The 16691-nt window shown below is 59.2% G+C and overlaps 1 protein-coding gene across 1 annotated transcript in view; it reads right to left on the bottom strand.

The window, feature by feature from the left end:
- The window catches only part of LAMC3 (laminin subunit gamma 3), a 57876-nt gene that overhangs the window by 26742 nt on the left and 14443 nt on the right, over window positions 1-16691 (bottom strand). Inside the window, exons 3-9 of the mRNA XM_045468593.1 lie at window positions 13325-13455; window positions 11075-11241; window positions 8956-9144; window positions 8753-8870; window positions 6875-6973; window positions 3829-3965; window positions 920-1030 (exon numbers count right to left, since the gene is read on the bottom strand). Of these exons, the coding sequence (XP_045324549.1) occupies window positions 920-1030; window positions 3829-3965; window positions 6875-6973; window positions 8753-8870; window positions 8956-9144; window positions 11075-11241; window positions 13325-13455 (952 nt within the window). The remainder of the gene's footprint in view (window positions 1-919; window positions 1031-3828; window positions 3966-6874; window positions 6974-8752; window positions 8871-8955; window positions 9145-11074; window positions 11242-13324; window positions 13456-16691) is intronic.

The raw sequence follows: 16691 nt of genomic DNA, 5'->3' as shown, positions 1-16691 counted from the left end.
GGCACCGTGTCCACAGAGCAGCTCAGACATCTGGGCACCATCTCTCCGGCCCTTCTTGGAGAGGGAGGTCAAGGGCACGACTGGGTTGGGGGAGCCAGTGGACCCGGAATCTGGCCACAAGACAACTAAGAATGGACACCCGGATCCCGGTTCTAGGCCTGGTACAGTTTGCAGGAAACCAAAATTGCCCTATGTGGTGAGGGGCGGTTCAGAACAATCGAGAATGATTCTGCAGGAATAATTACATTCTGCAGGAATCCTGTGACCTCGGGAAGAGCGTTCAGTGGCCTGGCAGGGTGAGAGACGGATGGGAAGGGTACAGGCGTTTCTGGGAAGGAGCCTGGTGGCAAGGCCTTGATCAGAAAGCCGGGGTGGGGGGGTGGTGCTCTGGCAGACCCCGCAGGGCACGTGGTTGGCGCAAAATGGCCCCCAAAGGTACTCATGCCCCGAGCCAAGAAATCTGTGAATATGTCACATGTCATGGCACTTAAGGGGCAATGAAGACCGCGGATGGAATTAAGGCTGTTGATCAGCCGGCCTTCGAGGGGAGAGATTATCTTGGATCAGGCGCCCGAGCCCAGTGTAATCCCCAAGTCCCTAACGCATGGAAGAGGGGGGCAGAAAAGCTGCAACAGGGAGACCGGACGGTTCTGGAGATGGGGGGGGGGGCACAAGCCGAGGGATGTGAGTGGCCTCCAGAAGCTGCAGAAGCCAAGGGACCAGACTCTCCCCTGGGGTCCCGGGAGCGCAGCCCCGTGGATGCCGTGATTTTAGCTCCCTGGGACCCATTTCAGACTTCTGACCCCCAGAACACTGGAGAATAAGTTTGCGCTGTTTTTAGCCACCGGGCCGGCGGTGATTTGTCACAGTAGGAAATGAACACGGGGCAGCCCTGCCCCTGCCTGTGGCTGGCAGGTACCTGGTAGCGTGAGCTCCTCCTCGCCTTCTGGATTCAGGAGCAGCCCCCTCGGGCTCCACTGCGCGGGATGCTCTGGGCCCCCCACACTTCCGGCCCGCCAGCCCTCGGCTCCTGGGTAGCAGACACACGCGCCCGCGTGAGGCTCCGGAGGGTGGCCTCCACACTTTCCCACCTCACACCCTTCCTGGGGTCCCACGGGTGGCCCCTAGAGGCCTGAGCACAGCCTGAGTCAACTGGCCCAGGGGGGATGAGAGACTGTTGTAGAGACAGGCCGGCAGGGGGTGGGGGGTGGCGAGAGCCAGCTGCTGCTGGCAAATGCTGCCCACAGCCGGCCGCTCAGACCCCCATCCCAGAGTCCGGATGGGGGTCTCGGGGTGGGAGGTAGCCCCAGGAGAAGGGAGAAAGCTCAGGGTGCCGAGCCTGTTTAGGGCAAAGTCAGACCTCCGGGCCTGCCTTGCCCCTTCAGTGGGTTCTGAACACAGCATGAAGATGGTCCGGAGACCCCAGCACGGGGCACTGGGACACTGGAGCCATCTCTAACGGTACTGAACTTGACCTCAACTTCAGGTCTTCGGAGAACTCCCTCACCCACGACCTCACCGCCCTTGTCCTTCGAGGTGCGTGTGTCATCAGCCCCACTGCACCAAGGGGTGCCACCCGGTCAAGCAGTGGTCGAGCCAGGATGAGAGCCCAGACCTTCCGGTCCCCAGTCCCGTCCACCCTCCCTCTGGTGGCGGCAGTACACCAAGCCTAGTGTGGCACGTAGCAAATGACCTCAAGGGGGCAGCTGGGGAATGGGGTGGAGGCCCAACCCCTGGGGCACCGAAGGGGTGAGGAGGGAGGGATGAAGAGAAAGAGGTCAGAAAGAGGAGGTCCGGGGCTTCTTGGTGCTAGGCTAGGTTCACCGGCTGTGTGACCCTGGGCAAGTTACTTAACCTCTCTGAAGTTGGTTCCTCCTCTGCAAGGGGGCTATGGAGTATTCACGGCCCAGCAACAATTCTCAAAGTTGGTCTGAACACCCCGGGAGACCCTGAGACTCTTTCAGGGGGCCCATGAGGTCGAACTATCTTCTTAGTAACACTAAGATGCTATTTGCATCTTTCATGTCTTAGCAGCAAATGGAGGAATTTTCCAGAAACTGCAAGTCATGTGGTATCACAACAGACCTCTATTAATGCAGCCATAAAGAGATGTGCAGAACCATACGGCAAATATACTCCCCTCTTTTTGTTTTTTTAAAAAAGTTATATTTCACAGGCTGACATTACTTTATGTTATACGTTCACTCTGCTCAGTTTCTAATTTTTTTTATATAATTTATTGTCAAGTTAGCTAACATACTTAAAAATTTCTTTTAATTAAAAATTTTTTTGGGGCGCCTGGGTGGCGCAGTCGGTTAAGCGTCCGACTTCAGCCAGGTCACGATCTCGCGGTCCGGGAGTTCGAGCCCCGCGTCGGGCTCTGGGCTGATGGCTCAGAGCCTGGAGCCTGTTTCCGATTCTGTGTCTCCCTCTCTCTCTGCCCCTCCCCCGTTCATGCTCTGTCTCTCTCTGTCCCAAAAATAAATAAATGTTGAAAAAAAAAATTTTTTTTAAATAATAAAAAAAAAATTAAAAAAAATTTTTTTTAATATTTATTTTGGAGAGAGAGAGCAAGTAAAGGAAGGGCAGAGAGAGAGGGAGACACAGAATCCGAAGCAGGCTCCAGGCTCTGAGCTGTCAGCACAGAGCCCGACCTGGGGCTTGAACCCATGAACCTTGAGATCATGAGCTGAGCCGAAGTCTGATGCTCCACCGACTGAGCCACCCAGGTGCCCCTACGGTGGTCATTTCTAAGTGAATTAATATATAGTTATTTAAAAATTGCTGTCTCCATTTCTAAGACAGAAGTTAGCCATATAAACGACCCACGTAGAGAAAAGCACTTTGAAGGCCTCAGTCGTTTTCGGGAGCCTGAAGGGATCCAGAGACCAAAAAAGCCTGAGAACTGCTGGCCTGAGGGTCATGTGAGGGCTCCGAGACACCTGTGCGGAGCCCAGGGCCTGGCTCAAGGTGAGAACACAAAATGGTGGTGTTCGTAGGATCTGTAGAATGAGTCCGGCCTGATGCTAACCTCCTCGACTCGGGACAAGCTACCTCGAGGCCAGCCCCACGCTGAGTCCTGCTTTCTGCGCGAGCCTCCAGCAGAGGGCGCACTGCCCCCGCGTCTGGGGCGCCCCAGAGCCAGCGCTTGAGGTTCTAGCCCAGCTGGGGGAGCTGCAGGGGTTGGGGGGGGGGCTCTGTGGGGTGCAGCAAGGGTCCCCGTAGGCCGTGATTGAATGCCGAGCCCACTGCTCTCCTGCTCCAAAGACGCACAGGCACCACCTGGCGTTGGGGACCCAGGGCACCACGGCACCTCTGGACTCTGCACCCGGACAGAAGGCCTGCCCCAAACTCAGGAGCTGACAAACCCGGGTGCCAACAATTAAATTCTGTGACATACCTTTCCTGGGCCTCGGCTGCCCCATCTGTAAAATGGGAATGAGAGTACCGACCTACCTTCCAGGGAATCCATAGGTTCCATGCATGCAAAGAGCTCAGCACAGTGCCTGGCATTCGTCAAGTGGTCATAAATAGAGTCCAGGGGACCGAGTGTGAATCCCCAGCAGACTGATTGGAAATCCCCGCCCGGGACCTAAAGGCTGCCGCCTACCCAGCTCCCAGCCCTGCTAGAGGCTGGGTAAAAGGCAGGGGCGAGGGTACGGGAGGTACTGGGGGGCGCTGAGGGGCACAGAGGGGCCTCGGGGAGGCCGCCCCCTCCTTCCCATCCACCACAGCAGGATGTCCCCAGAGCAGGACAGCCTGCCCCCCGCCCTTGGTGCAGAGCCGACCTCTTGGAGGTTGCTGTGGACCAGGGGGAGCACTTCTTACCCTGGCGGAGGTCGGAGAGGATGTGGTGCTCCCGAAACTGGGCAGCGGCCGAGCACACCTTGGAGTGGCCAAAGCAGAAACAGCTGCTGCAGCCGGCTGGGTTATGGGGCTGCAGGTTGAACGTCCCTGGACGGCATCTAGAAGGAGGCAGGATGTGCCGGGGGGGGGGGGGGAGGGGAGCAAATGAGTCAGGGAGGTCCGGGGGATCCCAGCTAGACTGACCTGAGTCGGAGTCACTGGGAAAACTTAAAAAACACATTTTTTTTTTCAGATTTCCAAGAGTTGCAAAGATCACGCAGAGAGCGTTCCTGTGGCCTTGTCCCCGGCTTTCCCCAATGTCAACCTCTGACATGGCCGATGTACATGTGACCAGGCCACGAAATTCACATGAGTGAATGCTGTTTACTGAACTCCAGGCTTTATTAGGATTTCTGCCCCCTTTTCCACTCCTGTCGGTTTTCTGCCCCGGACCCGATCCAGGACATGGTGTCTCCTCTGGTCTGTGCCAGCTTCTGGGGATTTCTCGTCTTTTAGCACCTTGCCACTTTTGAAGAGCAGTGGACAGATGCTTGGTAGAACACCCCTCAGTTCGGGTTTCTCTGATTAGAAACCCGATTAGACTGGGGGCCATGGGTTTGGGGAAGAAACAGAGAGGAAGTGTCCTTCCCATCACATCACGCTGGGGTAAGTGATGCCCACGTGACATCACTGGTAACGTTACCCTTCACCACCCGGTCAAGGTGCTGCCTGCCCCGCTCCCGCGCCCCAAAACTGCCACACGCTCGCCGTTAGAAGGAAGTCACTAAATCCAGCCCGCGGTGCAGAGCAGAGGAATTAAGCTCCATCCCCTGGAGGGCGGAGTATTAAAGAATTGTGCACACAGACTGAAACCACCACAGTAATTCACAAATATTTGAGAGGGAGATATTTGGGGTTATGCAAACGTCCCGTTTCTCCTTAAAATCCTGCCCACTGAATTAGGTGGCTCTCGTCTACAGCGACCGTTACTGTGAAATCTGAACTGATTTTGTATTTCCGTCATTCTTTCCACATCTATTATTTGGAATTCTTTTGCAAGGAAGGTTTGTCCCTTCGTCCCGGTGTATTTATTTTTTCCCTCATCTGTGGGTATATCGGTGTGGATTCGTGGATATTTATTTTATTCTTGGGGTTATAATCCAATACTGTCGTTATTTATTTAGTTCAAATCTTTCCAGCTTTGGCATGGATCTTTCAGGTTGGTACTCGTGATCTTTTTTTAACGTTTTTACTTCTTTTTGAGAGAGAGACAGAGCATTGCGGGGGGGGGGGGGGGGCGGTGCAGAGAGAGAAGGAGACGCAGAATCGAAAGCAGGCTCCAGGCTCTGAGCTGTCAGCACAGAGCCTGACTCGGGGCTCGAACTCAAGAACCACAAGATCATGAGCTGAGCCAAAGTCGGATGCTCAACCGACTGAGCCACGCAGGTGCCCCAGTGCTTGTGTCCTTGTGACACAGGCTCCCATCCTGGTTTAGAGAGTTGTTTTTTTTGTTTTTTTTTTTTTTTTAAGAGAGAGACAGAAAATGAGAGCAGGGGAAGGGCAGAGAGAGAGGGGGGTGGGGTGGGGAGAGAGAATCCTAAGCAGGCTCTGTGCTCTCAGGGCAGAGTCTGGCACAGGGCTTGATCCCATGAACCATCAGACCATGTCCTGAGCTGAAATCAAGAATTGGATGCTTAACCCACTGAGCTACCCAGGCGTCCCCTGGTTTAGTTTTGTTTGTTTTCATTTTTTTTCTTAAGCACTTTCGTGCTGTTACAAGACACAAGCTTTCTGGGCTCATCTTGCATTTTCCCTACCCCAGCTCTAGATCAGCCGCTTCTCCAAGGAGCCCTGGAGAAATATTTCAGATTCCCAGTTGGCACCCTGGGGGCTCTGTTTGAGCTGGCCAGGGCAGAGGTATCAGATTCATAAGAAGCAGCCGATGGCCCCGGATGTCTAGCCAGCTCCGAGGAACACATCTCATCAAGCTGCCCCATTTGACAAACAGGCAAAGTGAGGCTCAGAGGCACCTCATCCGCAAGGTGCAAGGCAGTGGGGCAGAGAACCCCGGTGGGGTCTGGTTCCCCGACTCCACTCTGCCTCCCTGCGTGAGGGATCTCAGAGAAGGAAGTCCCAGCGGATAGCCCAGCTTCCACCCCAGGGCCCACAGGCCACGTGTGGGCAAGGTGAGGGGGGCGGCCTGGGGCTGACCAAGGCAAGTCAAGGCCAGGGCCAGCCAAAGCGTTGGCACCAGCTTCTTCCTGAACCAGCAGGGACCCAGCACAGACTAACAGGACTCGAATCCACAATATAATACTGTCAGGTGCTTTACACACAGGGCCTGTGGCCAGAGAATCAGAGCCCCAGACAGACCCTGCGCTGGCTGCAAAGGGCTTCAGAGGTCAGGGCCGAAGCCAGGAAGGGGACATTCATCTGCCATTGCTTAGGGCTTGAAGACCCCCAGAACACACTAGAGAGGAAGTTGAAGAAATGTGTGGCTCTGAAAAAGCAATTTCGGCTCACTGAGCTTTAGACACTCCATTTGTACCATGACGGGATGATGAAAATGGCAAACAAGCTTGAATCTCAGCTCCATTGGTAGGAGCCTCTTGGAGCAGGACGGAGAAGATTCTGAGGTTACGGTAGGGCTCACGGCAAAGAGTGCTGTGCCCCACTCGTGATGCCTGCCCTGGGTGTGAGACAGGAAGGCTATGGTACGAGTCCAAGGTATTTGCTATCCTTGGATTAGTTCATCTCTCCTATGCTTTCCAGCTCTTTCATTTGAAGATGTAAAAAAAAAGAAAAAAGGCTATCACAGCCTTTAGTCATCAGCGGTAGCAGGCCAAAGGATAAACAGCGTCAGAAGCTTTAGAGAACTTCCAGGGTGGCAGACCCGTGGCGCTCCAGGAAGGCTGCTGGGCGATGAGAATGCCCGGGTCCGTACGGACCACGCCCCCCCCCCCCCCCCCCCCCCCCCCGCTCCTCCACCACGAGCCCAGCAGGCTTATGACCGAATCGGCTCGCCCACCTGTCACACTGCTTGCCTTCCACGTTCTCCTTGCAGGGGCAGCGTCCACTGTGCGGGTCACAGGTGCCCAGGCTGCCAGCAGGATTGCAGGCGCAGGGTCTGCCAAAGAGACAGGACGGTGGGAGCGAGTCCGCAGTGAGAGTAGCCCAGCCTCCTTGGAATTTCCCCATCCTTCCCCATCCCCTAGAGGACCAGGAGGCAGGCTCGCCCAAGAGCCTGCGCCTGGCTATACTGTTCCCACCTTGCTGAAGAAGGGACCCGTCCCCTCACCTGAAGAGTGGTCCATCTGCCTACCCGTCCTCTCATCCATCCGTGCATTCTTCCAACCACCTAGCTGTTTATTCATCTTTCCAGCCTTCTATCCGTTGGCCTACCCCCCTACTCATCCAACCTTCCTTCTTCCCTCCCTTCCATCCTTTAATCTATCCTTCTATCCATCCTTCCATCTATCCATCCGTGTATGTATCCTTCCTTTCTTCCTTCCTCCCTCCCTCCCTCCCTCCCATCCATCCTTTAATCTATCCTTCCTTCCATCCATCCATCCGTCCATCCATCCACTATCTGACAAGACATGGCTCCTGCGCTCATAGAGCCTATGGCCCAGCGAGGATGAACAAGCAAACAGACAGGTGCTGTGCTCTGACACATTCTATGGAGAAGATGTACAAGAGGCTGCAGGTGCACCAAGGAGGTGCTTGGGGTGGGGACAGGAGGACAGGTAGAGGAAAGCCTTCCAGGGGGAGGGGCACCTCAGCTGGGGACTGAAGAAAGTGTAGGGGTCTGCTAGACACAGGCCAGTGAGAGGCAGGGGGTGTGGAGAGAAGAATGCTCTGGGCTAGGAGCATGTGCAAAGGTCCAGAGGCCAGAGAAACACGGGGGAAGCATGCAAGTCCCACCTAAGGGCCAGATTTGTGCCTAGAACAGCTGAGTATTTTGTGAGGCATCCGAGACTCCCCATATGACTCCCAATGCATTTCCACCGCCTTTCAAATATCTAAGGAGACTGTTTCAACCAAAGCCAAGTTCATTTTGAAGTGCTTCTGAATTTGTAAGAGCTTTATTTTTCCGGCCGTGGGTGCTTCTCAGTCAAGTGGTGGTCAGTGTGTTAGACCCCTCTTGCAAGGTCCAGACCCCAGGGGCCCCCTGCCTGTCTCTCTCTTGGATACCCCACCAGCACCGCGGGCTCAGCCTCTTCTCACTGCCTTGTGCCCCCCGTGTCGTGAACGGCCTCCCTCCACCTGGGTGCCTGGGGACCCAGCCTTCATCCCGTCTTCCTCTCCTGCTCCCCGGTGACCACCTCCTGCCACGTCTGCCTTCCGAGGGGCTCTGGGATCTGTCCGGGTCTCTGCCGCTCCCTCTCCGTGGCCAAGCCCTCGTGCACGCCGCCTCGCTTCCCAGCTGTTCTGCTGCAGCCTCTGCCCCGGCCCCCAACTTCGTCCCACTCCTGCTTCACATCCGTCCACACTCCTCCTGAGGTCCCCCCCCCCCCGGAACTGTCCTCCCGCCCTGTACCACGCACTCAGAGGCTTTGCACGTGCTTCTCTTCGGCCTGGCACACCCGCCCCCGCTTCTCAGGTCTCACGCTGGAACTCAGTGCCTCGCACGGGAAGCCTGCCCTGGACCCCCAAGACCGGCGGGGCTTCCCTGGGACCCACACCCTGTCTCCCGTTCTCCCGGGACTGGGTGCCTGTAGTCCTCGCCTGGGACTGGACTGGCTGCAGAGTCAAGAAGGTGAAGGAGTGAAGGACAGAGGCGTGGAAGGGAGCAGGGAAGGACAGCTCATATCCCCTTCCCCCTGCTTCCTGGCACTCGGTCCCAATCGGCCCACCGCCCCCTGCCCTGCTGGGCCGTGCACACCCGCTCCCCCGGCCCCCTCACCGGCAGCCTCCCTCACTGAGTGAGTGGAACCCGGGCAGGCAGCGGTCACACTTCCAGCCTGTGACGGTGGCCTTGCAGGCACAGGTGCCTGAGTCATCGCACTGGAGACGTAGCGAACCTGGGGGAGCAAGGGCTCGGGGCAGTGGGGGCTCGAACGGGGCGGCGGGGGGAGGAGTGGGGGCTGGGCGGCGGGGCCCGCTCACCTGCCGGGTGGCAGTCACAGGGCTGGCACGGCGTCCGGGGGCTCCAGCGATAGAAGTCCTCCTGGCAGCGCTCGCAGTGTGGCCCGGCCGTGTGGTCCCGGCAGCGCAGGCAGCGGCCGCCGTGGCCCGTACCGCGGAAGAGGTCCCGGTCGAACACACACTCCTCGGAGTGGCCGCTGCAATTGCAAGCTGGGGGCAGGGGGCAGGGGGCAGGGGGCTGTGCGTGAGTGGGCGGGGCCCCGGGGGGCGGGGGTGGGGCGGGGTCTGTGGCAGTCAGCCGCCTTGTGACGAAAGAGCCAGCAGCTCGAGGCAGGTCAAGCTTGATCAAGGGTATGGAGACCAGTCGACTGATCTTCCCAAACCGGACCCTCAAGAACAAAGGGGGCACCAGGACGGAGGACCCTGCCGGGAAAGCCAGGATGTACAGTCCCCAGCCACTCTTCACGGCTGGCCCCCTTCTGGAGTGGCAGCGTGGCTCCCTCCAGGATGTCTTGTGGATCGTCTCAGCCCTAATGATCGCGCGGACGTGGTTCCTAGTGGCCACGAGGTCGTGCAGATGCACGGAAAAGACAGGCCCCCCCTCCTTCGCTCATCGATTCAGTTTTCTAAAGGAGAGCGTAGGAAGGATCGCTCCGTCTCGACTCCCGTGGTGAGCCCAGCGCGGGGGGTGGGGGGGCAGCTCCCGCATCGTCCTAACCTCTGTTCGACGGGGACCAGATGCCTCGAGCAAGTGAAAATCTTACAGGTGCAGGGAGGCTCCCAGGGGGCTGAAAGGAGGGACCCCACGGGCTGTCCTAGGGGGTGGGACGAGACTTCTGGGAAGAGGTCATGGCCGAGCTGAATCTGAGGGCTGGCAGGAAGGGGCTGGCTGGGTGAGGGAGGGGAGAGTCCCAGGCGGTAGGTGAGGCCGGAGGATAAACTGAGGATGGCCAGAGATCTGCCCGGTGCAGGGGTGCTGGCATGTCACGCGACGGGCAGCACAAGGGGACAGGGAGTGGTGCAGGGGCAGCTGTGAGGTCAAGAGGTCAGCAGAGCATGATCCGGGGAGGCCAGGCGGCCACGGTCAGTGGACTTCACTTGCAGCAAGGCAGGCTTTGGGAGGGTTACACAGGAGCTGGGGAGCAGAGAAGCTGGAGCTTCGGGCCCAGAGTTGGGGTGGGAGGGGTGATGGGGCTTGGACCAGGCTGCGTAGAAAGACACAATCAGGTGGGCTAGAGGGTCAGGGATGAGGCCGAGCTCAGGGCGGCGGGGGGTCAGGTCGAAGTCCCCGGCTTCCAGGCTGCTGGCAGAGAGGACGAGGACACGGCAGGAGAAGTGGTCTGGCTTTTTGTGTCCCACCGTGGAGACAGACTCAGGCTCAGAACGGAGGAGCCGGCCGGCACAGCTTCCTTTGGCCCCAGGGAGGACTCCTTGGTGGAGTGAGGGCAGGTGACCCCAGGCCAGTGAGGGCAGCAGAAACCTAGCAGGGCCAGTGGCCCCTGGGAAGCTCCTGCAGCCAGTGCCCTGTTCCTGGACCAGGCCGTCCCCTCCCCGCCCCAGCTCCGGCAGCCCCAGGATGGCCAGCTCCGCACAGAGGGCCTGAAGCAACTCAGATGACTCTCTGGGAGGCAGGGCAGGGCTTGGGGACAGTGGGAAGCTGGGATGGGCCAGCCTGCCGGGCGGGGACGGACCCAAGCAGGCCGTGGGCAGCCTCGCGTCCCTGGAGAAGGTAGGACGGCCCCATCGTCTCCAGCCTGTCCCTGAGGTTAGGTGGTCAGAGCCACATCACACGGAGACTGAGACATCAAAGGCTGCCTGGGGGGCCGTGGGAGAGGCTGGGGGGGCAGGCCGGCGCCCCCCTCTCACCCCCCCCCCCAGGACCCAGGGCCTTCTGGCTTTGATTAGCAGCTGTGGCTAGAGCAGCTGAAACAAAGGCACAGTCGGGGGGCCTCCCAGCCCTCTGACCGCAGCCTCTACTGGGGGATTTGGTCTGGGGGAGGGCCGAGGAACAAACGTCCCTTCCAGCTCTCTCCCAGCCTCCCCTGATCCCTGCAGGGACGTGGGGGCTGGTGTCCGGAGCAGCCCCCACTGCGGGGTCTCGGGGAGTCTGTGCCGCGGCCCAAAGCCCCAGGACACTCACGCACACACTCGTTGGCGGCCTCAGCGGTGCCCCGGGCCCACGGGCGGTCCTGGAAGAAGGGCAGACAGCGCTCGCAGTCGACGCCCGTGGTGTTGTGCTGACACCTGCAGGCCAGCCGGCCCGCCTCCTCGGGCCCGCACTCGCTGGCATGTCCGTGGCACTGGCACCTGGGGACACACGGGGCAGGGGGTCCAGAAACGGCGGAAGGCAAGGGGTTCACCGCCAGGCATTCAGATGAGCCCCCGGTCCTGTGCTCAGTGACGGAGCTTTAAGGAACCTCGGCCGCGTGCCCGGGGTCGACAGTAACGGAGGGCTGACGGCACGCAGACGAACCCCTTCCATCCGCTTTTATTACCCCCACTTAACAGATGGGGGAACTGAGGCACAGGCCACGAAGTCACGGACGCTAAGCAGCAGAGGCGGAATGGGAGCCCTGTCCTACGGTGTGCAGACTCCGGGCTCCTGGACGCCACACCATGGCCACTTGGTGGCTCCCATAAGCTGTGTTCCACGCTCTGCCCTCAGTGGGTATGAAGAAATCGCCAACCACTGCTTGCACCCCCAGTGTTTTTTGTTTTTTTTTTTTTACTTTGGGGACACAGGGCGTGGGACGGGCACAGGGCATTGTTTCCTCCATGGGAGCCCAGGGGAGGCAGGTAACGGTCCAGCATTTCTGGCGGGGGTGACGTGGATACGAGTCTCGAGAGACAAGGATCCTCAGTCTTGGGACAAGGGACCCCCCACGTCCCCACGGGGGTCTGCAGACACCGCCCTCCCCCATGAAGCTCTCGGACTCCAAGGGAAGGAGTGAAATTCCTGTAGGCCGTTGTGGGTGGGATGCCGCTGGCCCACCTGCCCCCCGGCCAGCTGCAGGCCCGAGGGTGGTCCGGCTCTGGCAGCTGGGACCCAGATGTTCTCTGGCCTGAAGCCCCCTGACAGCAGGCGCTGGAGCTCGCCACCGCCCGCCATCCTTGGAGAGCCCCTCCCCCGGGGTGGTTTGACCCGAATCAAGTGCAGGGGTGACGGGGGAGGAGGAACAGAGGGGCCCTCCCGGACACCCCCACTGCCCCTTCGCTCCCAGCCCAGCCCTGCACAGGCCGGGGCTCGCATCCCCTTCCTGGACTTCTCCACCTCTCTCAACGCCCCCAAGCATCCCTGAACTACAGAAGCCCCTTGTTTCCCCCCCACATGGGCCATCCCCCCCCCCCAAGAGCACGCGGGCTTCCTATCCTAAATACCTCGTGGAACCACATGCTGTTTCTCCCTGCCTTACTACTACCTCCCACGGCCACTTTCTAACATCGCGCGTCTTCTCTCTCTCCTCTTCTCCGTCCCCACGCAATGTCGGGGGTGGGGCTGGGGGCGGCTGGGGCCTTTTAAAGCCCCGTGACCGCCCTGGCCAAATCCTTCGAGAGCACCCCGCGGCCTGCGGCACACGAATGAACTCGGCCCACGGTCCCGACCATCTTCCAGCCTCGCCTCCCGGGCTGGCACACGCCGGGCCCTTCCGCCCAGGATGCCGGCCTCCCCCAACCTTGGCCGGGCCCCCGTCTGCGCAGCAGTCTCCCTGACCGCCAGCATGCCCTGCCCGGGCCCCCGTTCCCGTTATTCTGGAGCGTGCTGTGTGTCGGAGAGAGTAATCTGATTGCTGTCCGCCACCCCCTTGACGTTGGGGCAGGAACACCTCTGTCTCTCTCGTCCCTTTCCAGGAAGGAAGGCCCTGAGCTTTCATGCCAAAGACACCCTTTGCGTCTCCCCCGGATCCGTACCCACGGCCGTATGGGCGACAGGCCGAGAATGCTGAGAGAGACGAGGCCTCTGCCCTGCTTCTCAGAGAGGGGAGATGCTTAGACAAACCAGAGCAGGTACCGATCACCAGAGCAGGAGCCGGCACCGAGGGCCCAGACGGCAGAGCCCGGCAGTTCCCACAGCAGAGAGGGGACACACATAAGGCAAGCATCTGCTCGCAGAGGGGACAGCAGGTGCAAAGGTCTGGAAGGTCCTGCGCACGGTGGTGGAAACATAGCTGATGGGAGAAAAGCAGGAATTGGGATGCAGCTGGGCCACCAAGGCCTCGAGTGCCGGGTCCAGAGGACCAGGATCCTGCTTCCTCTGTCTCCCCAGATGCCCAGAGGCATCTCAAGGGGTTTCTCTACCCCGCACAGCAGCTCCCGGGTGACTCCCTCATGGTCGTTACCTTGTGCCCCATGGCCAGGGTCCTGGGGCCCCGCCAAGCTGCCTTCCACCTACCTGCCGCCCACGGAGAAGTCAGACACGGCATAGTAGTAGGACTGCAACACCTTGGGGTCCTTGAAGATGTCATCCCCAAATGTGTTGAGCCGGTCCAGGGAGATGAGTAGCTCGGTGCTGGTGACCCACTCCTGGGGGGGGCGGGGGTGGGGAACAAGGTTGGGGAGGAGGGAAGGCATCAGCGGGCCCCTGGGTATTTACTTTCACCCTGTTCTGCCTGAAGGTCCAGCCGGTTGCCCTGTGGCGGGGGGGGGGGGGGGGGGGGTCTCCTGGGTCCCAGGGACGAGCCAAGCTTAGACAAACTCCAAGAACAGTGCAGAAGTAAGGAGCGTGGGATTTGGGGTCCTGCCAGTCTGGACGCCGGGCCGCTCACTGGCTGTGCAATTTTGGGAGGTTGCTCAACATCTCGGAGGCTCCGTGTTCCCATCTGTAAAATGGGGACAGGGAATTGGGCGGACCTCACGAGGGTGTCTGGAGGAGGAGGCCGGCCAGCGTCAGCAGCAGGGCACAGAGTCTGGCACATGCTCAGAGGTGCTGGGGGTGGGGGTGGGGGGCCGGGCAGGGGCGAAGCAGCCCATCCTATAACTTGTCATGCAGCTCACTTAACGCCTTCCAGCGGCTTCTGCACCCCCATCCTAGAGGTTGGCGGAGGGAGGACGTGTCCCAGTGCCCGTCTTGTCCACGCAGCTGGGCCGGATGTGGGGCAGGTCCTAGCTTCTAGGGTTCTCCTATGCTCAGGCTCCCCCAGGCAAGACACCTGCCCCAGGTGACATCTGTCCCACCAGAATGTTGAGCGCTGCGAGAGCAGGGACTTGGGGCCCCTGGTGCTCCCGGCACCCCCAGCCCCCAGGCTCTGCCTGGCACGTAGCCGGTACTCAGTAAATACTAGCTGATCGCTGAACGACACTGTCTCCCTAGAAGAGCATGGCAGGGAGGTGGGGGAGAGCCCACGTGAAGGCTGACATTTTCATCCGCCTGCTGTTATAATCAGAGGTACACAGAGGCAGCTCCGGCTGAATTTTAATCAACATTTTAATTCAGCCCAGGAGCTCCTGGTTTAGCAATCAGGCCCATCAGGGCAGAAACGAACTCCTGGCAAAGTCTGTCTTCGGGCCCCAGCGTGACGCGGCCCGGCGGGTCTCCGCTGTCCCCGGCCCCCCCGAGCTCAGCCGCTTGCCAGCCCGCTGCCTGGGACCCAGGGCCTCTGCCCAAGGATGTTTCTGCTGGGGAGAGAGGGTCTCTCACTGGAAGACTTCAGTGGGAGCCTCAGCACTGAGCGGAGTCTGTAAGTGCCCATCACTCTACGAACCACTTTGCCAATGTCAGTGTGCATTCAGGGATCTGGCCCAAATGTGCCAAGTCAGCCTTCTCTCCAAGGTCCTTGGTCCCTTATGGGGAACAGAGGGACCCAAGACCCAGCAGCCATGCGGACACATCCTTCCTTACTTCCCGCCCCCAAATGCTCCAATCCTCAGAGGAAGCACCATCCCAGATGTGCCCAGAGGGGAGGACGGGCCAGAAGGGCAACGTGGGCTTGCCTTTTGTTGTCCTTCTCCGACCCTGGTGTCCACCTGGGAGCAGCGGGGTGGTGGGGGGTGGGGTGACAGCTTTCCAAAGAGGTTGCTTCTCCGTCGGGGACAACGTCCAGCCCACACAAGACAACATGTCAGGGAAGGGAGTCAGCTTGAGCCTCTGCTCCGGCATGATGGCTGGGACACAGGAGCAGGGGCCCAGCCCCCTGCTTGTCTTCAGATGACCTTGGCTAATAATTTGTAATCTACAGAACGTGGAGCCTCGGGCGGAAGAAACTCATTTTACACAGAATCACGATGATGACATAAGAATGTTTTTCACGAGGTAAGCAGGGCTTGGGCATCTGGGCATGCGATTCTGTCCCGTTATGATTAGCTTTGCCCACACAGAGGTCTGGCCTTTGCCCCGGCTCCTGGGAGATCATCTCTAAGCCCCTAGAATGCCCTGCTTGATAAGAATGTCTCTGTTCGCCTGGGGTCTTGGGCCACTCCAGACAGCCTCTGCTAACAACTGGTTTATGGGGGTGCCTCGGGCCACACAAGCTCAGCCTGACCTCTAGGGGAGCGGAAGGCGGTTGGCCGCGTCTATGCGACCGACCCCCAGAAATAACCCTGGAGTCCCGGGTAACCCGAGTCTCCCTGGGTGGCAGTACTCTGTGCAGTCACATCGCTGCTGGGGGAAGTAAGTGCCGTCCCCACGACTGTACGGGAGAGAAGAGGAAGGTTATACCAGGTCCCTCCTGGACCCTGCCCCGGGGCGCCTCTCGTCACTGGGCGCTTAGCGGCTGTCCCGCATTCTGGGAGCCCTTCAAGCGAACCACTGAACCTGAGGGTGGTCTTAGGGACTTGAGCCAGCCGATTCCATGTCCTCTTGGGCTGGGCAGCCAGGGCAGGGACACGGCTCCTTTCTGGGCCTACGTGTTCCCTCTAGAAAGAAACAGGATGCTAACGCTGGCCCCCTTGTTATCTCTGACCGGCAAAAGGAATGTTCTGGATCTGTCGGGGGTGGGGGTGGGGGTGGGGAAGGGCCAGCAGTGTTTCCTCAGCACAGAAAACTCAGGGAAGGGACTGGAGGGCTGTCCAACGCCCACAAACATCGAGCAGGCCACCGCGTCTGTAGGTGAAAGGTCAGGGACACACAGGAACGTGGACATGCGTGGGTGCCAATACTGGGACAGCCACCAACCTGAGGGGGGGTGTGGACGTCCAGGAGGGCTGGGCGGTTGGGGGTGGGGGGGTCCTGGGTGAACGGACACAGCTACGGGCCTGCTATCCCTCGCCATGAGGACGAGAATTACCTTCAGAGCGAGACTGAGCACCTCTTACGTGCCAAGCACCGTGCTGACCACGGTATAGTTGACCGTCTACACGAGGCTCTTTCAATTAAATTCATTAACAAGAAATAAGACTTAAAATTCAGTTCCTCGGTCAGGCTAGTCTCATTTCAAGTGCTCTATAGACATGTGGCTAGCGGCTGCCATTGGATGGTACAGTTGGAGACCACTTCCGTCACTGCAGAATCTTCTGGAGAGCACAGAACCGGGACTCTATGGTTCCCAAATTCGTGTTCTTTCCACGTTTTTGTCTTTCTTTCTTTTTTGTTTTTAATTCAAAAATATTTTTTACTGTTTATTTATTTTTGAGAGAGAGAGAGAGACAGAGAGAGAGACAGAGAGACAGAGTGAGCAGGGGAGGGGCAGAGAGAGAGGGAGACAGAGAATCCCAAGCTGGCTCTACACCGTCAGCACGGAGCCCGGTGCGGGGCTCGAACTCACGATCCGCGGGATCACGACCTGAGCCGAAACCGAGAGTCGGATGCTTCACCGACTGAGCCA

The sequence above is a fragment of the Leopardus geoffroyi genome, chromosome D4, assembly GCF_018350155.1.
Source record: "Leopardus geoffroyi isolate Oge1 chromosome D4, O.geoffroyi_Oge1_pat1.0, whole genome shotgun sequence".
NCBI classification, from domain to species: Eukaryota; Metazoa; Chordata; class Mammalia; order Carnivora; family Felidae; genus Leopardus; species Leopardus geoffroyi.
The sequence above is the reverse complement of the archived record's forward strand: the minus strand, read 5'-3'. Positions and strand labels throughout refer to the sequence as shown.